The sequence below is a fragment of the Schistocerca nitens genome, chromosome 4 (genome assembly GCF_023898315.1).
Source record: "Schistocerca nitens isolate TAMUIC-IGC-003100 chromosome 4, iqSchNite1.1, whole genome shotgun sequence".
NCBI lineage: Eukaryota > Metazoa > Arthropoda > Insecta > Orthoptera > Acrididae > Schistocerca > Schistocerca nitens.
In genome coordinates, this window is record NC_064617.1 from 108,272,799 (window position 1) to 108,294,299 (window position 21,501).

The 21,501-nt window shown below is 41.5% G+C and overlaps 1 protein-coding gene across 2 annotated transcripts in view; it reads left to right on the forward strand.

The window, feature by feature from the left end:
- LOC126253383 (26S proteasome regulatory subunit 8) overlaps positions 1–21,501 on the forward strand; it is a 44,608-nt gene that overhangs the window by 11,130 nt on the left and 11,977 nt on the right. For both annotated transcript variants that reach the window (XM_049954674.1, XM_049954675.1), the window contains exons 2-4: positions 347–491; positions 7,690–7,913; positions 11,657–11,849. In XM_049954674.1, coding sequence (XP_049810631.1) covers positions 347–491; positions 7,690–7,913; positions 11,657–11,849 — 562 coding nt within the window. The remainder of the gene's footprint in view (positions 1–346; positions 492–7,689; positions 7,914–11,656; positions 11,850–21,501) is intronic.

Sequence of the window (21,501 nt, forward strand, 5' to 3'; positions counted from 1 at the left end):
TGGCACTGCTTTCATGTGTGCACTTTATTTGGCAGTGCTTCACGATTGAAGTTTGACATATCATTGTCCTTTTCTTTCAAGCACTGCACTGTTGCAGTTGTTGTTGACTAATATGAATATGATCTGTTGTCAGAACCTAGACGCACACCAGTAGGTTCTTATGACATTAGGAATCACCATCAAACCAATGTTTTACGCTTAGGTAATCACCCAGCCTCCCAACAATCAGGCACTCACGTTTTGTGAAATGAAAATTTTTGTTCTAATAGCACCCAGTTCATTTTGGTGCATGCTGTAGATTTATTATTTTTTTATCCACTGATAATTATATGTTTTTTTTTTCCAGATGGAAGTAGATGACAGACCAAGTAAGGGTGAAGGCTTTCGTCAGTATTACATAACAAAAATAGAGGAATTACAATTAGTAGTTGCAGAAAAAAGTCAGAACTTGAGGCGACTCCAGGCCCAGCGTAATGAGCTTAATGCCAAAGGTAAGTTGTATAAAATATGACTTTTTATTTTTTGTGGTTGAATTTATTTGGCTTACAGCCTTAAAATGATGTTATTCTGGATGTCTAAAGTATGTTAATATCTGAAACTTCCTGGCAGATTAAAACTGTGTGCTGGACAGAGACTCAAACTCGGGACCTTTGCCTTTTGCGGGCATATGCTCTACCAACTGAGCTACCCAAGCACGACTGACGCACTGTCACTGTCACTGTCACTAGAGAACTTGTCTGCAAAAGGCAAAGGTCCTGAGTTTGTGTGTCGGTCCGGCACACAGTTTTAATCTGCCAGGAAGTTTCATATCAGCGCACACTCCGCTGCAGAGTGAAAATTTCATTCTACTTCATATCTCCTCCCTCCCCCCCCATTCTACCACATGTTAAGATTTCTTTCTGGTCCATTAACATATGAAGTGTGAGAAGAATTACTACTTAAATGCATTTGTTCACACTGTAATATATTTAATGCTACCTTCACAGTCTCTAAAGGAGTGATATTTATGGGGTATAGTATATACCTAGATTCCAATAGTTCTAGAAATTTTGTAAGTATACTTTAACAGGATAGTTGATCTCTTTTCAAGAGTCTGCCAGCTCAGGTTTTTCATATCAAAAGGGGAATTCAGTAGAGAATATTCTTAAAATTATAGAGACCGATGCTTAGTCAGTTCATACCGTCAGGAGGCAAAATTCCAATATCTGCATCTACATTTATACACCGCAAGCCACCGTATGGTGCACCTCAGAGGATACCATGTACCACTATAAGTAATTTGCAAATGGAGCAAGGGAAAGGCTTTTATATGCCTCCGTATAAGCCCTAATTTCTCTTATTTTTGTGGTCCTTAAGCAAACTGAAATGTATTTTGGCGTTGGTAGAATTGGTCTGCAGTCAGCTTCAAATGCTGGTAACAAAGATGTTCCAGAGGTCAGTGGTACAATGCAAGACTACAGTGGGTCATTTTAAAGGGTGGAGGGAAGAGGGGATATCAGGAAGAGAAGATTTAATTTCAGGGCTTAACATGAGAAAGTCATAGTCTTGATAGAATGATGTATTGTGGCATTTGAGGCTTGGATGGTACAGGGTAACAAGGACTTACTTCTAAAGCCTTTTGATAATGCAAGCTGTGTCAGTCGGAGGATAAGAAGAGGATACTGTGTGGAAGATTTATTTGTGAATAAGATCTATGTGGTAAGTCCAAAAGAGGAAGGACTGGTTGAGGTTGTCGAAGTAAGCTTGAGATTTTTTGGAACTTTTGTGGCACTCTTTCATAGATCAAGCAAATTAATTAGTCCTGTTTGGTATGGGTTTCACAAGAAGTTCCTGTGTCACCCATGAGTGTCTGGGAACTAACTGTACCAGCCTTTATATGTGACCAGACTTTCTTTATGTTTTGTGAGAATTATTTCCCCAAAATTCTGCTATGATAGTTGAAATGCTTCAGACATTCCCTCTTTGACATGTTTCAGGTAGCATCGATCTATTTTTAGTCCTCTGCTGTACTTTACATGTCTTGTGCAGTAGTTACTGATTTCTTAGAAGTATCTGTACAGAGAATAAATAGTACGATGGTGCTTCCCAATCTTAACTGTTCTGTTAGGCATATATCTATCCAGAGCTTAGTTACATATGAGGGTTGTCCACAAAGTAAGTTCCATTCCTATTTCTATCCGTGGCAGCACTATGATCGTAGTTCCGAGCATGCGCGGCAGTTACTCTGACTTACGGAGAAGACATGTACTCCATTTTTAGATCGCTGCTGCCAATGTGTACTTTGTTGTGCTTCTGTATAATGTCAGCCATAATTGAAAATGCTGCTGCATGTGAAGTCAGATCTGTGATTCAAGAAAGTTAAACCAAAGGAAATTCATCGACAAATCTGCGAGGTTTACGGACAAAATGCTGTGAGTGATTCAATGGTTGGAAGATGGGTCAGACTGTTCAATGAAGGATGTGATCAAGTGCACAATGAAGAACGAAGTGGACACCCATCTGTGGTTACTGATGAACTGGTTCACACAATTGAAGGGAAGACTTAAGCACAACTTTAAGTTTGCACTTAGTGCCCTTGTTATGGAAGTTCCGCAAATCTCACGATCACTAATTCATGAAATTGTTACTGAAAAACTGAAATTTTGAAAACTTGGCTTATGTTGGGTACCCAAAATTCTTGCTGAACAACACAATAAACAACGGATGGGCAGTGCACTTCAGTTTTTGACACGCTGCAATGAAGAAGGCAATGGTTTTCTTTCTCAGATGGTCATGGGGGCTGAAATTTGGGGATCATACGACACCCTTGAAACAAAACGGCAGTCAATGGAATGGAGGCACTCTTCATCCCCAATGAAGGTTAAGCTTAAGCAAATCTTGACACCTCAAAAAGTCATGTGCACCATTTTATTGGGACAGAAAAGGCATTTTGCTGATTGATTTCGTACCATGAGGCCAATCAACAATGCACATGGTTACTGCAAGACCATTAAGAAATTGCGCTGTGCAATGCAGAACAAGCGCCGAGGATTACTGTCAAAAGGTGGTGTTTTTCCACGATAATGCCCGGCCTCACACGGCAAATGTGACCAAACAACTCTTACGGAAATTTCATTGGGACGCGTTTGATCATGCTCCATACAGCCCGGACCTCGCTCCTAGCGACTTTCCTATCTTCTTTCGCCTCAAATCTGTCCTTGGTGGTCAACATTTCAACGATAATGACGAGCTGAAAGAACATGTTACCACATGGTTGAATACACAGGTGACAACCTTCTAAGAAGAAGGCATACAAAAACTTGTGCCACGCTATGACAAATGCCTACAAAATTTCGGAGGATGTGTAGAAAAATAGTTTAACCGTTGTAGGTTTTTGTACAATAAATATTTTTTTTCTGTATCTGTACACATTTGTTTTGTATAATCAAATGGAATTTACTTTGTGGACATACCTCATATAGCGCAAAATCCTGGATGAAATAACAATATAAATATTAGGATAGATTGCTACCCACCACATAGAGGGGGCATTGAACAGCAGACAGGCACATGTAATACCACACGGGTAGATTTTAACTGTTGGACAAAGTCCTACATCAGGCAGAGAAACAATACATACTCATTTGTACATGCACAACTTGCACACACATGGCACTGCCATGTCAAGGCGCTTTTGTTCCACAGGGCAAGTAGTAATCTTTGCAGGGACAGGTGGTTGCCATATGGAAGAGATGGAGTGAGGGAGGGATGGCAGAGTAGGAATGGGGGAAGATGATGTAGTGGTGCCTGTGGCAATATCCTGGGATGTGACATTGCCAGGATGATGGGCTGCTATAGTCGCAACGGTGAAAGAAGATCCCTCATAGCTTGCAGTGCTCTAGCCATATTTCAACCGTGAAATGCTAACAGCTACAGAATTTCAGAGCATGTATTCCAGGCAGCATTTTCAAATACTTTCACTAAATCTATAAATGCTATAAACACAGGTTTGCTTTTCTTCAGTCTATCCTGTAAGACAAGTCGTAATGTCAGTATTGCTTTATGTTCTCCTACATTTCTACAGAACCCCAGTTGATTTTCCCAGAGATCAGTCTCGGGAAAATTCAGGATCCATCCACAGAGCTGTGAACTGCGGTGTTGCCATACAGACATTTACAAAATTGCGTTACATTATTGCTTGAGGTAGGCTCACGAAGCTGCTACATCCAGCCAACTGCAGTTGTCAACGATCTCCTTATGCTGACTCAATCACAGTTGCATAATCAGGAGGAGTGTGCTCGGAGAGGAGAGTGAGAGGAGACAAGCAGAGAAAAAGAAAGAACCATGCAGGTGAGCTGGGGAGTAGAAGCAGTGTGTGAGGCTGGAATGGGAGCAAGAAAGGGGATGGGATAGAGGCAGATGGAAACTGGGACTAGCAAAGATCGAAGATTGGGGGTGGGGGTTACGGGAATGAAGGATATGTTGCACTGACAGTTCCCACCTGTGCAATTAAGAAAAATCTGGAGTTGGTGGGAAGGATCCAGATGGTAATGGGTAGGTGCTGACAGGTGTGAATATTACCAAACCGTCAATTTGATAAGTCATGATTGCAAAATACAGACACGAATTATTTACATAAGAGTGGAAAACTAGTAGAAACTGATCCCGGGGAAAATCAGTTTGGGTTCTGGAGAAATGTAGGAACACACAAAGCAGTACTGTCACTAAGGCTTGTATTACAGGATAGCTTGAAGGAAGGCAAACCTGTGTTTATAGCATTTTAGATTTAGAGAAAGCATTTGAAAATGCTACATGGAGTACATGCTCTGAAATTGCAAAGATATAATACAGATAGTGAAAGGTTATACACAACTACACAACTTGTATGGAAACCAGACATAGTTTTAAGAGGCGAAGGACAAAAGGGCAGCCATAGTTGAGAAGGGAGTGAGATATGGTTGTAACCTCTTCCTGATGTTATTCAGTCTGTTAATTGAGAAAGCAGTAAAAGAAATCAAGGTGAAATCTGGAAACTGATTGAAAGTTCAGAGTGAAGAAATTAAAACTTTGCGAGTTAGGAACACAGAATTTTGTCAGAGACAGCAAAGGACTTGGAAGAGCAGCTGAACAGAATGGATAGTGTCTTGAAAAGAGGCTGCAATATGAACAATAATGAAAATAAAACAAGGTAATGGACTGCTTTCGAACTAAATCATGTGATTAAGGTGTGATACATTAAAAGAAGTTGACGCATTTTCCTTTTTGGGCAACAAAATAGCTGATGATGGACACACAAATCAATTACCATTTGAAAATTCAGTCTGCACTGCGTAACATAGGTAGAGGGGTAAAAATTTGACACACATGCTTAAATGATATGCGGTTTTCTTGAGACAAGAATATGCACAAAGAACAACAGATGGTGTGATCTACATGCCTCGAGTTGCCACCATCCTGCGAATTTAAACGGGATGCTCAACACACTGGTTCATAGGGCATACTCGATACTGGACGAACAAAGTCTGCACAAAGAACTCAAACACCTAGAAAATGTGTTTCACAAGAACGGATACAGCAAACGACAGATTCAGACAGCCCTCAGACGACGGAAACACTGCAGAAACCCAGATGAAGAACAATCTAAAGATGAGGAAACAAGCCTTGCCTTTCTACTGTATGCAGGCAACGCAACATAAAAAATTGGAAGACTGCTAAAACAACACAAAATTGACACGGTCTTCCGACCACCATCTGAGATACGGGCCCTACTGGGGACAGTGAAAGATGGATTTGGCCTCAAGAGAGTGGGTGTATATAATATTCCATGTGGTTGTGGCAAATGCACATTGGTCAAATAATCTGAACAGTCGAAGACCGCTGCAAAGAACACCAACGCCACATGCGCCTAGGCCAGCCCACCAAATCGGCATTGGCAGAACACTGCTTGGAACTGGACACAACGCGAAATACGAAGACACCAAGATTCTGGCCCCTACCAGTTTCTACTGGGGCAGCATATTCAAGGAGGCCATTGAAATTCGCGTAAAGGACAATCTCATAAACCGAGGCACAGATTTTCAACTAAGCAAGGCATGGCAACCATTACTTAACTCCATCAAGGAGTCACGCCACAAGCGGACACAAGACCCTTCTACGACGGACGCAGAGGACACTCCACAGGATTCTGCATCTTCCACCACCCAGCGTGACCCCTGGGTGGGCACGGACCTGGGTCGGCAGCCGCAATCGAAGTGTCTGCGCAGGGAATCGAAGCCCGACAGACGGGCATAAATAACACTGACAATGAGCAGACAGACCATTCCATCAGAACCACCTGATGATGGTGGAAAGGTTATTCGCCGAAATATCGTGGGACTTCAACGATCGCATCCGGCTGGACACCTGAGAGCCCTGGAAACAAAAACAACAACAGATGGTGTTTTGTACGATACAAAAGCAATATTAGCATAACAGTTGATATTTAGAAAAGGCAGTGTTATCTATAACAAATGCTCAACATGTTGGCCGTCATGCATCAGTAGTACGTGTAATTGAAGGACAATGTTGTGAATGGCACTGCACAGCATATCAGTAGGTCGGATGGGATATTGCTGTCAAATGTTTTTTTAGGCATCTCTAATGAAGTCAGACAGCTGCAGTAGGCTAGTGATGTTTGGTAACCCCACAACCAATAATCACACAGATTGATGTTAGGGGACCTGGGAGGCTGAGCGTCACAGAAGTGGTGGCTCAGCATATGATCCTCACCACATGATGTGTGCACAAGAGATCTTTCACAACTGTAGTAGTATGGGATGGAGTGCCATCCTGTTTTATCAACTTGACTAAGGATGATGCAATTCTGTAACACATTGGTGTACATCACACCTGACGTGTTGCTGTTCAGTGCCACCTATTGGCCAGGTTTTGCACCCATTTTTGTTCTCAGTAAGATCCCATGTAACTTCAGGAATGTGTGTCAAGTTTTACCTCTCTGCCTACATTATTCCATGAATTAGTGCATTTTCAAATGTTAATGGACATTTGGGGCACCCTGTATTTGTGTGTAGCCTTGTACAGAAGGGAAATGCGGATGATAATTAGATGGCTAGATAGAGCAACTAATGAAGAACTACTGAATCGGATTTGGGAGGAAAAAAAAAAATTAAGATTCAACTTGAATAAAAGAAAGGATCCGTTGATAGGACACACCCTGGGGTACAAAGGAATAGTCTGTTTGGTAATGGGGGAACAAATTATAAGGGAAGACAGGTCTTGACTACAGTAAGCAGTTCAAATGGATGTGGGCTGCAGTAATTATTCAGAGATGAGGAGGTTCAAACAGAATAGACTAGTGTGAAAAACTGCATCAAACCAGTCTTTGGACTGGAGCCCACAAAAACAAGTCTATTTTGAGCAAATACAGCAATCACTTCATAAATAACGTTTTGTTGGCTCACTTTTCAAATGCTATCTGATGCATGTCTGTTTAAGAATTCCTTAAAATCAAATGTGAGTGAAAATTAATAATCTTTTTGTTCTTTGATGTACTAAATAATTAATGCTGTGTTTAATATTTGTGAAATGAAATAGCTTGCCAAAAATTTGTACCGCAATAGGGCTAATGTCTGTAGAGTAAATCTACTGTGTGGCTGGCAGGCAAGAGTTATTTTTAATAAGATATCATTTAGATCTGGTCTTTCTTTCCAGTTCGAATGTTGCGTGAAGAACTTCAGCTCTTGCAAGAGCAAGGATCTTATGTAGGTGAGGTTGTAAAGCCTATGGATAAAAAGAAAGTCTTGGTGAAAGTGCACCCTGAAGGAAAATTTGTTGTAGACTTGGATAAGAACATAGACATAAATGATGTAACAGCAAATTCTCGGGTAGCTCTTCGAAATGAAAGCTACACCTTACACAAAATACTTCCTAATAAGGTAAGAATATCTAGTGTTTAATAGCCTTTTAAGTTTAGTTATTTAATTTGAATTGGAAGGTTGTGTCACATTTTTGAATAACAAATTTTGGAATATTTTCATTACACAATGTTCCACAGCCTCATTGAAATGTTTGAAGGCCTTTACCACTCTGGGCTCTAAATTGCATTGTTGGTATGGCAGTTTTAACCTTTAGGTTATTCTCAAGTAAAATCTTTGACATACTGTTGGCATATACCATACACAGAAGGAATGGCGGATTCAAAATGAATGTAACTGTTCCAATATCATTATAAAAAAATATGCATAATATTAATACACATCATATGTAGACATTCTGTATCATAGCCAGGATGCTGACTGGTTCACCAGGATACTACTGCAGTTGCCCTAGAGCAAAAATGAGATGAAAAGTAAGGTGCTCACAAGTGATCAAGCCCACAACTGTCTTGTGAGCGTGTGTGTGGCAAACGTGGGGACCAAAGACACTGCAGCATTTCTTCTTACTACAAGATGCAGTTCCCCTACCCAACCATCCTTCCACTACGATTTGTAAATCGCGATGGCTTCTTTGATGCAGACCAAACTTATCCTACATTTCACATTCTGGTCACACTTCCAACTTTTTAGGCAATATTGTATCTCTTTTTCTGACTAACCACCTATGGTCCCAGTTTGATCATCCACTTTTTAAAATTTTCTCTGAAAAATGGTCTATGGGTGAGGCCACCCAAAGTGGCACACATCCCACCAGATGTGCAATTCCACCTATTCACCTAATGCATGGGATACATGCAAAGTGCTTAAACCCCAACACAGTAGTCAGCCTGTTGTGGGGGAGAGGTTGTCACGTATTTTCATGGCTATTGCCCCCTGACCACACAGGTATAGCACTGGGGCACCCAAGTTGTCAGCTTCCAATAAATGGCTTGGAGTGTGTGTTCATTTTCTCTGGACAAGGGGATTCCATGCAACGAGTGTGACTAAGGTTTTAAAGTTTCGAGGTGTGTCTGGACTCTGGCCTCAAGTTTTAGGCTGGAGGTTTTAGTGTGTTGCAGAGTGGCTGGCTTCTCCTTTTTTCGTTCTTGTGGTCAGCCAGCCATATCCACCTGCCATATTGTTGTAGCTCCTTACACCACTTTCTTCCTGTGTCATTGGTATTTTACTACCGATGCAATACTTCATCCCGTGGTTCTGTCCGGGTACGCACGTAGTTTTCCAACTTTTGGTATCCGTGTTTTACATGCTGTTTTATCTTCCTGTTTTGTGTATTTTACTGACACTCATGTCAGTCAGTTTCTGCGCGGGTGCTAAAGATCTTGCTGTCGTGTGCCAATACGAACATGTCCATGTCCATATCCTCCATAAAAGTGGTTTTTATTTCCAGATATAAAGTTTTAATTAACTGTTGGAACAGGGGCAGAGTGGTTGTGGTTGGGACCTCTCTTCATGTCCTCTTGGTCTGGGGCCCCATGACCACACACACATGAAAGGACCACCCCTTTTTCCCAGTTTTTAGATTTGGTCTCACCTTTTATGCCTTTTACTTTGTGTATTTCAACTTCATTATTTTATAGTTTGACTCCCAACTGGATCCGTCCAGTTTTAGCGGATCCTCTTTCATCTGTGACTCGCTTCGGAATCACGGAACTGATGATCTCGCCATTTGGTCCATAAACCCTCTCAATGAATCAGTCAACCAAGGACAGGCTGCATTGAGACTTTATACTGTCTCAGATGCAGAATTATGTGCGATATTGTGGGCACTGGAGCAGATGAAACGTTCTTTTAGTGCTAAATTTCTTGTCTGTTTCAATTCTTTGAGTGCTCTTCACTCTCAATATTGTTTGTACCCAGCAGATAAAATAGTCCAGAATATCCAGGATGCCCTCCTCAAACTACAACAACTGGGGTAGGAGGCGTCTTTCTGCTGGGTGCCAGGGCGCATTTGTATTGCAGGGAATGAAAGGGCGGATCTAGCAGGCAAGGTGGTGTGTTGTGATCCTCTGTTGTTTCGGTGTGCCATCCCCCTGCATGCTATCTCTGTTATTTCAGTGTACCATCCTCCTGCATGCTATGGCCTCGCTTTTGAGATCCATAGTCATGCATAGGTGGGAGAATGCATGTTTGGAAGTGATTGACAGTAAGTTACGTCTAGTAAAGCCCACAGTGTGGCTATGGCGTACCTTCTTCCAGCTACATCACCGGGACGAGGTCCTTCTTACTTGTCTTTGCATAGGCCTCAGCTCTGTGACACGTGGCTTCTTGCTCCAGGGAGAAGACCCTCCAATGTGTAGTGTTTGTGGCATAGAGATCACTGTGCGCCTCATTTTATTGGACTGTGTTTTATTTTCCGACCAAAGAGCCGCGGCGGATTTGGCGCTGGACCTGTCCTCTATTTTAAGTGACATTCAAATGAATGTGGTTCAAGTTTTGTGGACTGTCCAGCATTTTCCTAAGATTTTAGAGAGATGGTTTTAATGTGTTAACAGGGTGACTGGCTCTGCCCAAGTTTTTTTGTAAGTGGCAGTTCCTTCTGCTTTTGTTTTAGCTCCTTTGTCATTTTATTTGTTTTTTAATTTCATTTATAGGTAATTTTCTTCTTTTTAAGTTGTTTTAGCTCATGTGGTATACAGTATTGTGCGGTCCTTTCAAGTGCTTGAGTGTGCAACAGCTTTAGAGATCATCTCCACATTTGTTTGTTTTAATGAGTATAAGGCAGCTGATGACATCACCGTTGAGCACCCATAAACCCCAAAACACACACACACACACACACACTTTTCCACACTTTTTTTGGACAAGATGTCAGTGACTTGATTGTCATTTTATTCTGTGTTATAACACCATAATTATATTCTGTTAAAATTTGCTGAACTGAGACAGTTCAGTTAACACTGCCACATGTTCAGTGTGGAAATGTAGCCAAGGACCAATGGTGCTTTGTAATTATTGTTGTTTAATATTGATGTTTTTTGATGGACAGTGTGAGCATATTTCAATAGAATTACCACCACTTATACAGCCAGTATCCATCATTCCATAGGCTGTAAACAGTTATGTAGAGGGGTTTTGGGGTTTCAGGTACACATACTACAAGTCTTAAAACTGTCTTTTGCCTTTACTTTATTGGCTTCCACAATGTCTGTACTGCATAATACACAACTTGGTCATAGTAACCTGTTGTGAACTTTCAAAAAGTGTACCTAGGAAATTCCCAAGAAGACAGAAAGAAAAAAAAATTGCTTTCTGGTAATTCCATAGTTTCATCCAAACTTCAAAAGGACTGTTTATGCTTTTATGAAAAAAGACACTGTCTCTATGAGGAAATCTTGATCACTTCTTGTTTGCGATAGAATTTTTGGTATCAATCTGAATAACTAGTAGACTGATCCTTGTGGCTAATAAATACTCCAGTAATTGTTCTTGTGCTGGATTTAATGTGTTGGTAAGAGCTATGTTATCACCCTTTGCCCCACTCAAGGAACTGAAACCAGGAAGCATGCTACATATCTTCACACTTAATATTCTTAAATTACTAGGAAATACAATACTATAGATTTTCTTAAGCAAACATTAGCGCTGTTTGTTGGCACAACTAGGAGACCTATGTCCAGATATAGGGCTTTTGAGAAGTTCTCCTCTTTCTGTGTGATTATCTCTCACTTTATTTTCAAATGACCTTAATTGGAGCTGCATTTTACTCAGAATTAAGTATCTTATAAGTTGCTTTTTTATTTCAGGTTGACCCATTAGTCTCCCTCATGATGGTTGAAAAGGTGCCTGACAGCACATATGAAATGGTTGGTGGCCTAGATAAACAGATCAAAGAAATAAAGGAGGTTATTGAATTGCCAGTGAAACACCCAGAGTTATTTGATGCATTAGGCATTGCACAGCCAAAAGGTGTTCTACTTTATGGACCTCCAGGAACAGGTAATATTTTTTTCTTTATGGTCTGTAATCAGTTCTTTAGCCATGTCATAATTATTTTCTTGGTGATCTGTCATGAGTTTTTAGTCATGTCATAATTTTGCCCACTTTTTTAACTACTCTTGAAATGTATTAATATGCCATTCAGTTTTGCTTATTGCTCCTGTCCAAGATATTTTAATTTTGGTCCTTTCAAGTGTGTGTGTGTGTGTGTGTGTGTGTGTGTGTGTGTGTGTGTCACAGTTTTGTACGTTTGTGTTTCAAAGTAGCTAATTAAATTGCTTTGTGACACTTCTAGTAAAACAGTTCTATAAGAATCAAAATTTGCAGGTCCTTGGCTACTGTTGCTGGCAAACAAGGAGTAAATTACTTGATTTTTTTTTGTCCAGTTCCAGATCTCCTTAATTAAAATAGAAGATTTTTGTCTGGTATCACATTAAAGGAAAATTAACTCACTTTTCTCATATGTCACAATGCTTAATAAAATATATTACCTTTACAATAGCACAGTATTTATAGCGAATGCTTTCTGTATCTATGCAAAATCTGGGTGTGACAGATTGCTTCAGGTGTACTGTTTTTGTTTCAGTTATATCTAGTTTGTTGTTATCGGTATATAACTGAAGCCATATGTTTTATTCTGATTCATTGCTCCTCTTAGGCATTCGAAACAACATTGTGGTCCAGGGTCCTGATGAGTTATAAGTCTTCCCGTGGAGGCTGCAGAAACCAGCTTTGATGATGAGGGGCTAGATCAGGCCATGTCTTTTATGCCCACACATTGTCAGACTCTGTGGTGTTCAAACCAGTGTTTGATACCTGGACTGCTTTTGCAGGAATCATTTCAAATGCTAATTCCCATACACCATATACTGTATTTATCCAATTATAAGATAATATTTTTTCCCAGTTTCATCATCGGAAAAATAAAAGGTTGTCATATTCACAGATTAAACTATTGCTGGTAAGGTCAACGTTTTTACATTGTTTAATGGATTATCATTAGGGTCACTGTACGTTTAAGGAGGGGAGTGTTAGAACGTCAAGTTTAACAAATATATTTCAGAACGACACAACACATATAAGTCACAGAGTAAGTTGACAAGCAAGACATGTGTACACGTTAGCATTCGAATGAGCACTGAGTCCCAGTCTAGCGGCCGCTGCTCGGCTGGCCGCTTAGGTGGCGCAGCTGCTGCATGGCTGGCAGACAGCGCCGCACGTAGAGGACGCGCGTAATTGTGCGGCGGCGCTTTGAATGATCGGCGAGTCACAACAGGGAGCTTTGGCCACTGAGGTTCCATAGAAAATTAATTTTGGAGAATTCCGAAGAGTAGGGCTTAGCAAAAACTACTTGTTCGAATAGGCCCAAGATTTTCTGATATGCCAAAGTGCTTCATACAGTATGGATCTTACTCGGAACGGTCACATGACATTTGACTCGCAGTACTAGTGCAAGGGATAGTCGAGAACTTGTGAAGTAGTTACCACAACAGACTGATGCTGTGCTTTAAAATTGACAATTTTGTGAAACCCAAGAGAAAATAGCATTAAATTCTATGAACTAACAAGGTGTTGTTTTTTTTTTTTTTTACTGGTTTGCAATAAAAGTTCTTGTAGATCTTAGATACTGTAAACATACATTTATGCTGCTTTTTAAGTAAAGGTAACACTCAAAGGCGAAAATGTCCGTCAAAATCCATTACCTGATTCTGAACTCCAGTCAGTATTCATTTGGTTCTGAGAAACTGTAACAATTTACCAAGTGGGTTGTAAATAAGAAATTTGGTTGCTGTTCACATCTTAGAATCCTGTGGGGGAAAACATTAGCAGCTTTTGAACAAGAGGGTGACATTCAGATGAAATGAGGAAGAAAATTAAACCAGAGTGAAATGTCTAACAAACAGTAATCACAGTAAGCAGACAGCAGTTGTTATCACAAGAATAAATTATGGCAGAAAGACCTGTTGTAGAAATAGCACAGACAGATGTCACAGGAGTATGGGATGAGCGAAATTTCGAAAATTGTACTGAATCGTGATTGGGATCTTTTATTTACATACTAGTTGCTGTTGTTGCATATGACCTGGACCCCAGAAGATATTGCTGTGTGTGTTTCACTGTCGCTCAAGCACAGCACAATGGAATGGTTGCAGGGGGGTGCAGTCACACCAGCTTGGCTGAGAAGTTGAACTACGATGAACGTGGGATGGGTGGGCATGCACAGGCAGCAAATTTCACTGTACTGCCAACCATTGGAATCTACACGGCATACTTGGGCTTTTTATGAACATCTACTATGTTTAAACTGCAGTTTGCCTGAATCCATTTACACTCACAGTCGAACTGACTTTAAAATTGGACAAATACTCAACAATAGCACATACTTCTACGGGAGATGGTAAAAGTCTAGATTGGAGCTAGTGCAGCTGTGTTGTCGATGCTCGTCGTGATGTATGGCGGGGATGATAGGGGCTGTGTCAGCTGATAGTTCTAAACAGCCAATGAGAGATTAGTGGACAGATAGTATGTTTGGAAGCAAGAGACATTGTAACATTCTCACACCAGTATAGAAGCAAAATCCGCTATTCCTTCAGGGAAAAAAAGCTGACTCAGGTCCCACCATAACCACAGCCAAGTACTTCTGATTATGAAGGTATAAGTTTCACAGCTGTCCTCTTAGGATGCTGAGAATGATGATGGTTTAAAAAAGGGATACCAAAGACGACAGGCTACCTAAACTAAAAAGGCAGTAAAGATAAAAATTAATGTAAACATTTTCTTTTTGTTTAGTTCTTCTTGTATTATCAAAATACAGTCTGTCAATAAATGGCAAAGTTTAGAATATGTGTAACGTAAACATTTTAGGCAGATACCTTAGGTCAATGAAAGTATGTAACTTTGATTAGTCAGAATACATAAAAAATATATTTTTCCAAAGAAGCCTCTTAAAAAAGTGGGTCATCTTATGCTCATGTAATATGGTAAGTCCTGTTTTTAGCAGTTTGTCATCTATTCCACATAAAGTCAGTATCGTTAAAAATAATTTTAGCATCCTTGTGACATATTTGGCTTCATGTTTTACTTTAGTAAAACAAGCATTATTGCAACTCACATGGAATGTAGGCAGATACTAATATGTATGGATTTTTGATACCTTGGATAATGTGTGCAGTAGAATGAACCTCGGAACCTAAATGTTTGTCCTTTAAGAAGACATTAGCTCACCTATACTGAAACAATGACTCACAATTTGAATTTTAGTTGAAAGTAATATTCAGTATTTTTATTAACAAGTTATTTTGTTCAATTATAGACATAGGATAAACATGATGATAAGGATAAAGGAAATCTTTTAAATCCTCAAAAATGATGTCAAGTCCTTGCACAGCTACAGAAAAATTTGGTGCGTTTGATTCTTCGTTTTCACCCTTCCCACCACTATAATGAACTTCAGCTTCCCCCTCTTTATGAGCCTCTCGTAATTCAGTTACATCTATCTGAGGTGTGACGGTCAGGATGTCATCACAAGAAGACAGGCCAACATACTACACTTGATAAAACACCCATGCTGATTTCCCATGCTCCTTTTGAGAAGTCAGTAGCTATTGGAGCATAGGCAGCATTTTGGAAACAGTTCCGAAAAGTGTGTTAAGTCATAGTGTACCCAGACAGCAATAAGCTTGTGCATAATCTCAAAAATATTGATGTTCCTTACTTCCCTTCTCTCAAAGAATTAATTTGAACTCTGCACAACCACCATTGTGTACTCTAATTTCACGAAATGAATTATGTTCAGGTATCTCGGCTTGACCACCCTCAGCGACCACTTTGTGGTGCGGCGGTGGAATGTTGTGTGTCTCAGGGAATGGGGATCTTGGCTTGACCACCCGGATCGCGAGGACAGGGTAAACCTCCATTAAAAAAAAACAACCCTCTGTCTCAAGGTGTGCTGCGTGCTGATGGGATGCATGGCTGTTGCGGTGGAACAGTCATTAGCGGACAACCTCTGGGGGAATCTGTCTAACCTCAGTTGTATAAGGCTTACTCAGGCATGGGGCTCTGAGTGGACCCTTATTTCCCTAACTGCTTGTGGGGCCAAGATGGAACCCTCGAAATCTTCTTCTTCTTCTTCTTCTTCTTCTCCTCCTCCTTGTGGAAAGGGTGTACCACCTGGGAGTATTCACACCCATTCATCCAAAAGAATGAGAGGCTAGTCCTCCTGATAATAAAAACACTTTGGACTGCGGTAACAGGCCTCGTGGAATCGTGAACAACAGTGTGTTTCTGGTGATAAAAAGGAAGGAGAGGACTTTTGAAAAAGTATCTCCCATCTATATCGATAATGCTTGGAAGGCCTTGCTGGAACATTAAGGTCTATAAACGATTGCGTAATGGCTCAGTGTTGGTCAAAAGTAACAGGTCAAAGCAGGTAGACCATCTTAAGAAATTGCAGAAACTGAGTGATTAAGATATCATTGTTGAGATGCACACCTCTCTCAACTCCAGTAAGGGCGTTGTCACATGCCAAGATATCATGGACGTAGACATAGCAGAACTGAAGCAAGAATGGGCATCCCAGGGAATAGTCAATATGGAGCAACGAACGCGCAGGAATAATGGAGCAACTGAAAAGACTGCCACTTTCATTGTCACATTCAATTCTCCGACACTGCCTGAACACCTTGTGGCAGGGTTCCTTCTACTTAATGTTCGGCCGTACATTCCAAACCGTATGTGGTTCTATGAGTGCCAGTGTTTTGGTCATACAACCATGAGTTTTGGAGGTGAAGCAATCTGCGGGAACTGCGGAAAAGGCGTTCCTGACGCTGGGACTGATTGCCCGTCTCTGGTGATCTCCATCGACTGCTCTGGGAACCACCCAATCTGGAGCCAAGAATGCCCCGTTTTTGGTGAAGAACACAAAATACAAGAGAGAAGTGACCAAGCAGATCCCCTATGCTGAAGCCGAAAAAGAATATAAGGCAACGAAACCCCCTGTCTTTGCCACCCTATATTCTTCCATGGTGCTGAAGCCTATTCCCAAGGCGGAACTTCAACACAGTTGATGCCTAGTGTGCCAGCATCCACCACAAGCACCTGAACTTGCACATGTACATGTCGAAGGAAAAAGAGTAAGGACAAAGCAGTCCAGGCAGCTGCACCAGAAAAGACCAACAACAGTTCCGCAGTGAGCATCCAGAAGGTACAAGGAAAGCAGAGTCCCTCTCAACGTCCCCTTTCCCCCTCATCCTCGAAGGGACAGGGTGCAGTGAAAGGCTCATGACGTTCGGGTCAAAAGCTGTCCAGAGTACCATCAGATGTCATTCTTTCCCGCCTGACTGACGAGAAGGATATCATGGAGTTAGATGCCTTGGATCCAGGCAGTCCCTCCACTCCCCCTTGCCCTTAAAGTGCTTGACGCCCCCCCCCTCCCCCCAATTATTTCGTATTACAGTGGAATGTGAATGGGTTCAGGACTCATATGGAGGAACTGAAACTCCTAGCACTGGCACGTCCCTCGTGCTTTTGTTTACAAGAAATGCATTTTAAAGTTACAGATATCCCTGTGCTACAGCGATATACGCTATACCATGAGGATGACCTGCCAGGGGAAAGGGCCAAGGAAGGTGTCACAGTGTTTGTTACTAATACACACCACTGTTCTGTTCTCCCCTTGGCTACTGACCTGCAGCTGCTGCTAACTTCAAATTCATGTTTGTCTTTGGATCACTGATTACTGCAAGATGCACTAGACTCTGAGGCTCTCACGGGTCTTATTGCACAACTCCCGCTACCATTCCTCCTCCTGGGAGACTTCAGTGCCCATCATATCCTGCTGAGACAGGAAAGACCGTATGAAGATGGGCAGGCAGCACCAAAAGCCCCATTGATGCAGCTGTGCGAGAATACACAGTCTCCAAGTAGTATCGTATACCTTGCTTATACTGAAGAATATGCCGAAACAGTGATCTTTACAGAGGAGGCTCGACCAATACTTGCCCTCAGGGTCAGGTTTTGGAGGGCCTCATAATGTCTCACGAGCTGTGCATACTCAACAAGTTACTCAAACATTTCTCTACTGCTGCTGGGTCATTCTCAGCCGTCGACCTCTATTTCTGTTCTCCCACACTCACTGATTCTGTTCAGTGGGAGGTCGTTGACGACCTTCATTCAAGTGACCACTTCCCAATCCGCCTTCACCTACCAAATGGCTCACCACTGGAAGTTAAGCCCCCAAAGTGGATGGTCAGCAGGGCTAACTGCATGCGTTCAGCTAACTGGCTGTGTTCGAACACTGTGACAGCATCCAAGGATGGGTGGACCATATCACACAAGTGATCCATCATGCTGCTAACTTCTTGATCCCACAGTCCGCAGGTCATATTAGGAGGCAACCATTACCTTGGTGCTGTTCCGCAATCTGGGAAAGGTGTGCAGCTCTTGAACATTTTAAATGGCTAACGACAGCCGACAGCCTTAGGGCCTTTCAAGTCGTGATGGCCAAGCCTTGACGCGTTAGGGAGAGTAAGAAAAGTTCATGGCAAGTGTTCCTGGACTTCATCAATTGTTCCACTTCTTCTCTAAAAGTATGGGAAGCCATCCAGAAGACTTCTGGTAAATGCAGCCGTCTACCGATAGCAGCAGTGCTGAAACAGGGGTGCCTCCAAACAACACCCAGAGACATTGCTCGGACGCTGGCCGAACATTTGTCACAAACTACTGTCAATACAAGACAGGATATGGTGTTTCTTTGCTATCGTGCAACTGTAGAGAGGGATAAGTTGGACTTCAGGTCCAACAGTTCTGATGCCTACAACTCCCCTTTCTCCATGTTGGGGCTTGAATTGTCACTGACTGAGATTCATGACATTGCACCCAGTCACGACCAAATCTGGTACTACATGCTTCGACTTTTGCCAGTGGCATCAAAGGAAATCCTCCTCAAATGTTTTAATCTAATATGACAGACAGACAACTTCCCCAACTTGTGGAGGGAGGCAATTCTGATCCCTGTCCTCAAACCAGGAAAGGACTGCACATGTCCCCGTGGTTATCGGAGTATTGCCTTGATCAGCAAATGGTTAACCGTCGTCTGGTCTGGTTCTTAGAGACCAGGCAACTCCTTAGCCCCTCTAAGTGTGGATTCAGAAGATTTCGGTCCACTGTCGACAACCTGACCCTTGTAGAGGCAGCTATTCAGCAGGCTTTCCTCTGTAAAGATCACTGTTTCGGCATATTCTTCAGTATAAGCAAGGTATACGATACTACTTGGAGACAGTGTATTCTCGCACAGCTGCATCAATGGGGCTTTTGGTGCTGCCTGCCCATCTTCATACGGTCTTTCCTGTCTCAGCAGTTTTTTTAGGACCCAAGTTGGTGACACATTCTCTGATCGATTTGAGCAACTGGTGTTCCTCAGGGGAGTGTTTAAGTGTTACCTTCTTTGCCATAGCCATCAACAGTGTCACATCTACAGTAAGGAGTCCTGTACAATACTCCTTATTTGTAGACAATTTTTTCTGTTTTCTGTTCCTCTTGCAGTGTTTCAGTGTTGCAACAGTGAGCCATCAGTTGCAACTTACAGTGCGGTTAGAGGAGTGGGCTGCAAAGACAGGTTTTCAGTTTTCTGCACATAAGAGTGTGTGTGTGTGTGTGTGTGTGTGTGTGTGTGTGTTCGCGCGCGCGCACGGGGTATCGGGTTCGATTCCCGGCGGGGTCAGGGATTTTCTCTGCCTCGTGATGACTGGTTGTTGTGTGTTTTTCATCATCATTGACACACACAAGTCGCCAAAGTGGCGTCATCTAAAAAGAACTTGCAATACGGCGGCCGAACTTCCCCGCATGGGGTCTCCCGGCCAACAATGCCATACGATCATTTCATGTGACACACACACACAAATTAATAGATTAAATTTCTGAGAAGAGTAAATTCTAAAAATTTATTTGGTAGAAACCGAAAATATGTCTGTGCATATATCATTGTATGACCTATGATAAAGTATTGTTCTAATATTTATTTTATTTTTTGATTTATTTAACCTGAGAATACTAGGGCCATCAGCCCCCCCTCCAAGATCTAACCAGGCATTCTACATATTTTACATTGCATGTATTACACTAAATCAATGAAAATATAATGTAATTGGATTGATAAAAAAAATCTACTTGCCAAGTGGTAGCAGGAGAAAACACATATGAAGGTATTCAAATTTGCATGCTTTCGTGCTTTTGGAGCCAGTGGCTTCTTCTGACTGAATGGTTGAAGTGGAAGGAAGAGTGATGAAGAAAAGGACTGGTGAGATTTGGTGAGTTTCAAAAAGTAATCCAGAACCCCAGGTCAGGGGAGACTTCTATACTTTTTCTTAAAAATAGCAGGATTTCTTTCCTTCTTATCCTGTCTGGTAAGTCTCCCTGACCTGAAGTTCTGGACAACTTTTCTGAACTTTGCTCATTTCCTAAAGCTCACCAGTCATTTTCCTTCAACTCTCTTCCTTCCCCATCAACCCTTTTGCCAGAAGAAGGTGCAACTGGCTCCAAAATCTTGTAGATTTAGGTACCTTTATATGTGCATCCTCCTGCCACTGCATGGTGAGTAAATTTTTTATCCATCCAATTATATTATACACACATTGGAAAAAGTTTTGCATCCCTTCGGTTCTGGAACTTGTACAGAAAATTGGAATAGAGATAAACATAAAAGTTATTTCCGCCCTTTTTACTGCTCATGAAAACCACATATTGCTTGTTGTACCGCCATACAGTTAGACCTTCAAAGGTGGTGGTTCAGATTGCTGTACACACCAGTACCTCTAATACCCAGCAGCACATCCTCTTGCATTGATACCGTATTTACTCGAATCTAAGCCGCACTTTTTTCCCGGTTTTTGTAATCGAAAAAACCACCTGCGGCTTAGAATCGAGTGCGAAGTAAGCGGAAGTTCTGAAAATTGTTGGTAGGTGTCGCCACAACTAACTTCTGCCGTCAAATATATGGCGCGCTACACAGGTGTGCTTTGCAGGCACAAAGATAAATAATGGCGCCAAAACCTCTGTGTCAGTAAATAAGTTAAAAGGGACAATAATGTAAACATTATGCCATGTATTCTTTCGTGTTTGGTGCTATTTCATTTAAATCCTGTCCGCCTAATAAACTACGAAACTAGAACAGCAAACGCGGATGAATATACGTATCATGTCATGTTTATATTCGTATTATTCTTATGCTGAATAGTGAAACAGTCAGAAACTAAGCACGGCAACTGACTAGATTTTTAAATCTAAGATGACCCTAATTTCTGTCCAGAATGTAATGTACTAAAGAGTCGTCTGCAAAGATTTTCAAACGGAGAAAAATTTTCGCTAAACTCTAGTTCAGAACATCTTCTATCATACACAGTCTATTATTTGATTCTTGTTGATCATTATCAAAGAAAGCAGCAGTTTAAGTAACAACAAATAGCAGACTCTCGCCATTGTTTCGCTTATGAGAAATTCCTCTAATTTTTTTTTAAAAAGCCGCGGTAGCGCGCACAAAAGCAAGCCTTGCCGCGAGCGGCGACAAGTCGTAAACACATGTTATCAGAATGTAACAAATAATGCATAACACAGTACAATAATGCATTTTCAGCTTAGAGTGACATAAACACCTGTA